The 8,853-nt window shown below is 47.9% G+C and overlaps 1 protein-coding gene across 1 annotated transcript; it reads left to right on the top strand.

Moving 5' to 3' along the window:
• Positions 1-2,068: 2,068 nt before the first annotated feature.
• On the top strand, positions 2,069-3,446 carry LOC101543098 (solute carrier family 35 member E2A-like). Its single transcript, XM_055127560.1, is given in 2 exon segments — positions 2,069-2,662; positions 2,664-3,446. Coding segments are annotated over 2 exon segments (1,197 nt in total). The 5' UTR covers positions 2,069-2,248.
• Positions 3,447-8,853: the final 5,407 nt, after the last annotated feature.

The raw sequence follows: 8,853 nt of genomic DNA, 5'->3' as shown, positions 1-8,853 counted from the left end.
GCTGTGAATCCAACCAGGGTCGGCTTCGTGCAAGGCTAACGCCCTACCCGCTAAACTATGGCTCCAGCCCTCCCCGCCAACACATTTATTTTGACAGTAGTACCAGAAAAATATATTGTTTCCATGTTCCACATTTTTTTCTTTCAAAAGAACTGACAAAATCTGTCATTGATTATGTCATAAATTGTGATATATTTACCTCTATGATCATAGTTTGGGGTGGAGAGGCAGTTCCAGATAATTGCGCTCCAGGAACAAATTCGGTCGAGGATTCATTCACATGTCCACAAATTTCTTCATTTTATTAAATTGAGGATCTCACATGAAATAAAGTCCACTTACCATACTTCACTATAAATCTTTTGGCGATCTGGTCATATCCACACTAAAGTATTAAATATTTTATTATACTACATATAACTTATATCTACACTAATTTGTATGAGCAATGTTTCAAACTCATATACTTTATTATATGAAATAGAACAATATATTAGTCTACCTTATGCAAATAATTAGTTTTGGCAGGTCTGGCATTTTGTTGGGTTTCCTTGAAAATAGCATTTTATCTCAAAAGAATAGAATTTTTAAAAATATTATTTATGTTCATTGTTGCTGTGTTAAAATAATCACACCCAAAGATGTATTCTAGGCATGTACACAGGCTGCCAATTCTCTTATTGCCTAGATCATCCACTCTCCTATGAGATAAAGACAGATAGATTATAGATAACTCAAAGCATTGTAGATGGATGAGAAGACAAAACCATCCATCTAAAAGTCCATCTAATAGTGGCTTCCCATTCTGCCTAAATGACATAATTTGAAACTGTGTTGATAGGTTATATGTGAAAAGTATTACCTTCTTTAATATAGAATAGGATAGAAATTGTTATATCAGTGTTCTAAGGACCCAGACTATTGGTTGCTCAGTCAATATGAATGCTAATTATTAAAGAAAGAGGACGTCTCTCTTAGAAGTGCTATACTTCTTATTAAGACTGTGAAAAATCATCATTTCTTGACTGATCTCAGCTCTCTTAAAAAGTGAGTTTACTAAATCATCACAAATCTCATCACCAACCTGAATTTTAACTAGTTACAATAAAGCTACCTAGTTGGCAAGCATATGATGTGCTACTAAAATTATAGCAGGTGACACATTTACAGGTATTTTTCTTCTGTCCTAAGAAGAATCGTTATTTCATCCAGAACATATCATCCCTTTTCATCTCCCTTTACAAAGCCGCTAGTCTTATATTTAAGTTTTTATTTACTAATACCTCAGTTTCAGAAAACTGCATTAATTAGAGATAAGTTGATTACAAGTTAGAGAACAGAGTATGCTAGTTCAAATAAGAGTTATTTTTTTACTACACATGGAGTTTGGGAGTGTACAGAGTAAAAAACATTTGGATCTGTGACACATGTCCTGTAAAGAAATTCAGGGTATCAATATTTTATTTCTCCTTTACTTCCCTATAGAACTGCTTTTACTCATATGCTTTAAAGGTTCCATTTGCAAGCCAAGTTTCAGTCTATACAAACAAAAACATCTAATTATTGACAAATACTTTTGAACTAGACATTTACATGCTTCAGATTACTCTTACTTTTTTAAAAAAAAATTCCATCAGAGAGACCTTATGAACCTGACCACAGTTAATTTCAGAGAATGCTTCAGAAAGATATTATTTCGCGGCACGCGGCTCGGAGCGGAGAGCCGCGGCCGCGGGGCGCCGCTTCCGTGCGGCCCGTCCCGCAGCCCCGACGGCGGCTCCTGGTCCAGGACCTCGCGGGGCCGGACAGGACAAGAATGACCTCTTGCTGAAAGTGGCCCGGCTTGCGTGGACGGCAAGCCATGTGGACAGGTGGTGAGGCGGGGTGTCTGTGGACAGTAAGCCGCTCATCCTGACCCCAGCTTCCCTGAGCCGCACCGACTCTCTGAGTCCCCCAGGGTGGCGTTTCTACGCAGGATCTCGGCTCCAGGCTGATCACAGATGGTTTGTCACACCCCACGTGCAGCTGTGGACCCATCAGGGCTCCTGGCTTCTGGTGTGGCCAGCATCATCCTGAGGCAGGCCTGCCTGGAAGGCACCCCAGAGCCTGCTGCGAAGGACTTGTCACCAGCACGTGTCCTGGGAGCTGGGCTCTAGGTGTGCAGACAGGGCTGAGCAGCCTGAGCCCGCCTGTGCTCCAGCACTGGACACTGCAGGGCCCATGCTGACCGTCCTGGGGGTCACTCGGTATGGCTGCCTCGACGAAGGACCCCGCGCCGGAGGAGCCCATGGGGAGAGCACTCCTGTTCTGGGCCTCGTTCTGGGGGCCCCGGAGCGAGAAGCTGGTCCTGAGCAGGGCGGAGGGCACGCCCGAGGAGGCGGTGCTCACCATCACCATCACGGAGAGCACTGCCCTGGAATCAGACCTGGGCACCTGGAGCGCCCGCACGCTCGTCTACCTCAGCCTCTGGTTCTTCTTAAGTTTCTGCACCCTCTTCCTCAATAAGTACATCCTGTCCCTGCTGGAGGACGAGCCCAGTGTGTTCGGTGCCGTGCAGATGCTGTGCACCGCCTGCATCGGCTGCGTGAAGGTCTTCGTGCCCTGCTGCCTATCTCAGCACAAAGCCCGCCTCTCCTACCCGCCCAACTTCATCCTGGCCATGTTTTTTTGTGGGCCTGATGAGATTCGCAATGGTAGTTTTGGGCTTGGTCAGCGTGAAGAATGTGGCGGTTTCCTTTGCTGAGACCGTGAAGAGCTCGGCCCCCATTTTCACCGTCATCACGTCTAGCATGATTCTGGGGGAGTACACAGGCTTGCTGGTCAACCTCTCCTTTATCCCCGTCATGGGCGGGCTGGCTCTGTGCACTGCCACCGAGATCAGCTTCAACATTCTGGGCTTCTCGGCTGCGCTGTCCACCAACATCATGGACTGTTTGCAGAATGTTTTCTCAAAAAAGCTCCTCAGTGGGGACAAGTACCGGTTCTCGGCTGAGGAGCTCCAATTCTACACCAGTGCCGCTGCTGTGGCCATGCTCGTCCCTCCCTGGGTCTTCTTCATGGACTTGCCGGTGATCGGGAGGAGCGGGAGAAGCATCAGCTACAGCCAGGACGTGGTGGTGCTGCTGCTGCTGGACAGTGTCCTGTTCCACCTGCAGAGTGTCACGGCCTATGTGCTCATGGGCAAGGTCTCACCGGTGACCTTCAGAGTGGCCAGCACTGTGAAGCACGCCCTGTCCATCTGGCTCAGCATCCTCATCTTTGGCAACAAAGTCACCAGCCTGTCAGCCATAGGCACCGTCCTGGTGACAGTGGGTGTCCTGCTCTACAACCGAGACAAGCAGCACCAGCGGGAGGCTATGCAGAGCCTTGTCACCACCAGCAGACATGCCCCGGAGGAGGACAGCAAGCTGTTGGGCCCCAAGGGCCCCAGGCCTGGGTACCAGTGAGCACAGGTCCAGGGAGGAGCCTTTTTAGGTGTGGCAGAGCCTCGCTCATGGCAGACAGTTGGGTGCCATCAGACCCTCTGCTCCTTTCTCAGGACTCAGCCCACAGCAGCTGGAACTCACTTCAGGGCCCAAATGACTGTCTGCAGCAGATAACCCGTGTTGCTGGGCTGCGTCCCCAAGGACCAGAGGTCTGATACAGGCTGTCCTGCATCCTTGTGACCAATGGGGATGTCCCCACTGTCCTGGGGAAAAAGCCAACTCCCACTGCTGAGCGAGCTCCTGCATCCCCGCCTTGCCTCGGGCCAGGAGCACCGGTCTATGGCCCTGGAGGGTGAGGATGTACCAGGGCAGCCTCTTGGGGCGTGGTGAATCTCTCAAAGGCTTCCGCAGACCTCTCTCCCCTCAGCTGGCCAAGGTCAGGCTTGTTTCACCCTTCATGCAGGAGTGTCTGGAAGAGCGTTTCCTCCTGTCTGCTGCTTTTCAGATGACTTGGGCACAGATAGGTCTGAAAGTGGGGGTTCATCCACTTTGAACCACAACCCTACAAGAGGCCCTAACGTGCAGTGGTGTCCTCACTTCATCCCTGTCGTCGTTTCTCCCAGAAGAGCACCATTGTCACGTCAGGTCTTTACAACCCTCCATCTGTGAGCTTGAATTGAGGACTCCCATGCGGCCTGATGCAGTGCACCAGGTGTGTGCCAGCACTCAGGCTGAAGGGTCATGAGCCCTCCCTTCCTCATCTTGGTCCTCACATCCCTGCTGTCCACTTTGAGGGCTCGAACCTGCTCCTTGGCTTCCCACTTGGCCTCTCCGCTGGGAAAGATAGCAGTAGTTGTTCCGGGAAACCCAGTGTGTTGGGAATGGAGCAATAACCATGGCTTAAAGTAACTGCCTCTTGGAAAAAGTGTGCCACGATGATGGATAACAGTAAGCCCTGGAACTGCAAACAAGCTTCCTTGGCAGCAAGCCCTGGATCTGGTCAGTGCCTACAGCCTGCCGCCTGCCATACCCTTCGCTCTAAGACCCCTGACACTCTGGCTTCTCACCTTTCCCTCCTTGGTCTATGTCAGGTCTTGGGTGTGGTGTGGTTCCATGAGACTCAGAGAAGGGCAGCTTTGCACAGGCTGTAGAGCTGGGCTCAGAAGGGATGTGTGGAGGCCCCCCACACTCAGATTTTTAGGTCTGTGGGGATCCCAGGCTTGGCATGGTGGTGTTCCCCACCCTTGTACTCTCAAAAGCATCTTGCAGCTCATTTGATTTTCTTGTTCCTTTTTTTTCTTAATTTTTAGACCAGAAACTGTGTAAAAACACAAAAGGAAAGAGGGGGCCCAGCGGGGCTCTATCTCTCCCGCTGCCGGTGTTTAGTAGTCACCAGCCGCTTCCCCCACCCCGGGGAGGTTGATGGCGATGATGAGGCAGGCGAAGGAAGGAACAGAGCCAAGCTGGTTGGTCTCAATCGCAGTTTATTCCAATCTCCTCTCTATACACTCTCTCGTTGCTTCCTCTCCGTTCTCGATCTCTCTCTGGATCTTCTAATATTCCCCTTTCTGTCCTGCTCGCTCTCACTTCTTTCACTTTGTACTCTGCTTCTGTGTGTGCCACTGTGCTCTCTGTGTCTGTCTGTCTCTCTGTGTCTGTCTCTCTGCGCGCCTTTTTTCTTCCCTCCCCGTCTCTTCTATCTCCCCTCAATGCCCCACAGTCTTAGTTTATGTAGCAAATTACATAGGGTGGTGACACAAAGGTGGGTTTAACATCAACAAATCAACAAAGAAGGGTAAGACCATTTCTTAAGGAGATTAATAAAATCTCATCTAAGGAAATCTCATCTATGGAGATCCACTCAAGGGTGGGGGTCCAAACAAGGGTGTATCAGGGTGTGAGCTAGTAATCTGCTTAAATAGTTATAGTAAATCTACTTCTAATACTTCTAGCAATGTCATTCTGTATGAGCACAGTAAGAGATATGAGCTTAAAGTTTGTTTCTTCCTGAGGACATTCACTATATAATCCAGACCATAGTCCTCAGGCCAGGTTCATCTTCCTAACCCCAGCAGGGTCCAAATCTCATCGTTATTTTTGGATCACGACAGCATTGTCCATGATCATGCCCTCAACTTATAATTGAGTATTGTGGCGCTTTGGCCTGGCCCATTTCGATGCCAGCGTAGCACATAACTCACTGCTTGCCCTGGATCCGTCCTGTCCCTCAATTGGATGCTGCTTTTGGGGTGCTAGGAACTGAGGGCAACTTGAGTTAAGAAAGCAGATGCCCAGGAGTAAATATTATTGGAGTCAATCAACTCCCAAGTTACAAGCACAATATTGTCTTCCTGTGTCCATACAGAAAGGACATTGCTTTAAGGTAAACTATGTTCCCTAAGGCAAGGGTAAAAGGACAAATCCCATGTTATCCTACAAGAAACAAAACTAGGATTCTTCTAGAAAAATTCTTGGTAAGGCAGCTTTCCTGAAAAACTGCTTTTGAGACTTTTTCTTGCCTGGTGGAAGACCACAGAGCACCTGACCGACTCAGGTCAACATCCATCTTTCAGACTTGCTTCCTCTGAGCTGGCTGCTGCTCCGTTTCTGGACAGCCTGAGTAGGGTTGGTCCCCATGTCCTATGACTTCTCAGACAATATACTGTCACACTGCTGCAGACCACACAAGTGTTGACACTGGCTGTCGAACTTGCACTGGCTCATCTCCTCCTGTTTCTGTCCTTGTCTGTGCCTTTGTAAACACTTCAGCTACATTTCTGAATTGAGTCTTTGGCTTCCTAAAGTGAAAACTTAAGATGGATGCAGCTCACATCATCAAAGGATTGCCCAACTAGTAAATTGTAGGATGACATTACTTTGTACTTTCCCTCCTTGCCACAAGTAGCTTGTCCCGGTTTTCCCTGGAGTTTAGGCTTACCCCAGTCACACCCATCAAGGTGTTCCCGAATCTCTCCCATCCCTTTGTTTAGCTATAATCACTTCTCCATGCTCTCTTCCCCAAAACAGTTATCCGCGGCTTTCCCTTAATCTGACTCTGCTAATTTGTAAGGTCAGACCTTCCTAGGATACTGAATTTATATTATATAAGTTAATATTGCCTTTCTCCTCTTCTTGTGCCTTTTGAATAATTTACTTTAAAGCTATGTCTTTTTTGTATAGACACAAGAAGACAATATTATATTTTTGTAACTTGGGAATTAATTGGCTTTGACTATTATTCCCTCCCGGGCATCTGCTTTCTCCACTTAAGCCTCAGTTGCCCTCAGTTCCTAGCACCCTGAAAACAGGGTCCCGACGAGGGATAGGAAGGATCCAGGGCAAGCAGTGAGTTGTGTGCTACCCTGGCATTGAGATGGGCCTGGCCAAAGTGCCTAATTCTTAACTATAAGTTAAGAGCTTGATCATAGACAAATGCTGTCATGATCCAAGAGTAATGATGAGACTAGGACCCTGCTAGGGATAGGAAAGACTGATCTGGCCTGAGCACTATAGTCTGAGATTGAGATGGCCCCAGGAGAGCAATTCTATAAGCTTTAATGCATTTCTTATTGTGTCCATACAAAATTATTAATATTATGAATGCTTATATGTTTGCTGGCTGAAGAGAGGAGAAACACACTCATGGGACTCCATCCTTGGGTGGATCCTCCTGCTGAAAGAGAGTCAGTCCTAGGAGAAGCATCCCCTAAGGGAAAGGAAGCTTACCCTATTGATGGTGACCACACCTATGTGTACACCCCAACCCCCTCATGCTGAGGAGATTTAACTAGGCTGTAAGAGTGGGTTGGGGGCCCAGATCCAGAGATCCAGTGTAGGATAACATGGGGTTTGTCCTTTTAGCCTTGCCTTAGGGAACATAGATTATCTTAAAGCAATGTCTTTTCTGTATGGACACAGGAAAACAATATTGTGCTTGTAACTTGGGAGTTGATTGACTCCAATAATATTTACTCCTGGGCATCTGCTTTCTTAAATCAGTTGCCCTCAGTTCCTAGCACCCCAAAAGCAGGATCCCAACGAGGGACAGGAAGGATCCAGGGCAAGGGTGAGTTATGTGCTACCCTGGCATCAAAATAGGCCAGGCCAAAGTGCCACAATACTCAACTATAAGTTGAGGGCATGATCATGAACAATGCTGTCATGATTCAGAAGTAACGACGAGATTAGGATCCTGCTGGGGTTAGGAAGACTAACCTGGCCTGAGGACTATGGTCTGGATTATATAGTGAATGTCCTCAGGAAAAAAACAAACTTTATGTCTCTTACTGTGCTCATACAGAATAACATTGTTAGAAATATTAGAAGTAGACTTACTATAACTAAGTAGATTACTAGCTCACACCCTGATACACCCTTGTTTGGACCCCCATCTTTGAGGATCTCCTTAGATGAGATTTCCTTAGATGAGATTTTGTTAATCTCCTCAAGAAATGGTCTTACCCTTCTTTGTTGATTTGTTGATGTTAAACTCACCTTTGTGTCACCACTCTATGTAATTTGCTATAAAAACAAAGACTGGGGGGCACTGAGGAGAGATAGAAGAGAGGGGGATAAGAGAAAGAAGACAAGGGGGACAGAGCTAGAAGAGACAGAAGAAGGAGGCAGAAGAAAGAGACAGATGCAGAGAGACAGATGCAGAGAGACAGGCGCAGAGAGACAGACACAGAGAGACAGACGAAGAGAGTACAGTGGCACACACATAAGCAGAGCACAAGGTGAAAGAAGTGACAGCGAGCGGGACAGAAAGGGGAATATTAGAAGATCCAGAGAGAGATCAAGAACAGGGAGGAAGCAGTGAGAGAGATGGGAGTGTATAGAGAGGAGATTGGAATAAACTGCGATTGAGACCAACCAGCTTGTCTCCGTTCCTTCCTTCGCCTGCCTCATCATTGCCATCAACCTCCCCGGGGTGGAGGAAGCGGCTGGAGACTACCGAATGCCGGCAGCGGGAGAGACAGAGCCCCGATGGGCCCTCGTTCTCTTTTTGTGTTTATACACAACCCAGAGAGAGATCGAGAGCCGTGAGAGAAGCAGAGAGAGGGAGAATGAAATAAACTGATCGAGCAACCAGTTTGGCCTTCTTACTTCCATTGCCTGCCCTCGACCGACAGCACACACAGCTGTTCCAGGGCACCGAACTGGGTGGTGAGACAGAGCCGCCCGGAGAGCCCACGAGTGTGCGCCCCCCTCGGCAAGCTTTAGTTTTTTACATCTGTCTCTGTAGTCTCTCCTCTGGTCTTTTCCGACATCTCACTATCACTGTCTCAGCTTCTGTGTCTTCTCTCTTGCTTCTGTGTCTTCTCCTATTTCTTCTCTCCTGTCTCTGTCTTCTCTCCTTGCTGTGTCTTCTGTCTGTGTCCTGCTGCCTCTGTCTGTGTCCTGCAGCCTCTTCTTCTGTCTCTGCTGT

The sequence above is a fragment of the Sorex araneus genome, chromosome 1, assembly GCF_027595985.1.
Source record: "Sorex araneus isolate mSorAra2 chromosome 1, mSorAra2.pri, whole genome shotgun sequence".
Lineage (NCBI taxonomy): Eukaryota > Metazoa > Chordata > Mammalia > Eulipotyphla > Soricidae > Sorex > Sorex araneus.
The sequence above is the reverse complement of the archived record's forward strand: the minus strand, read 5'-3'. Positions and strand labels throughout refer to the sequence as shown.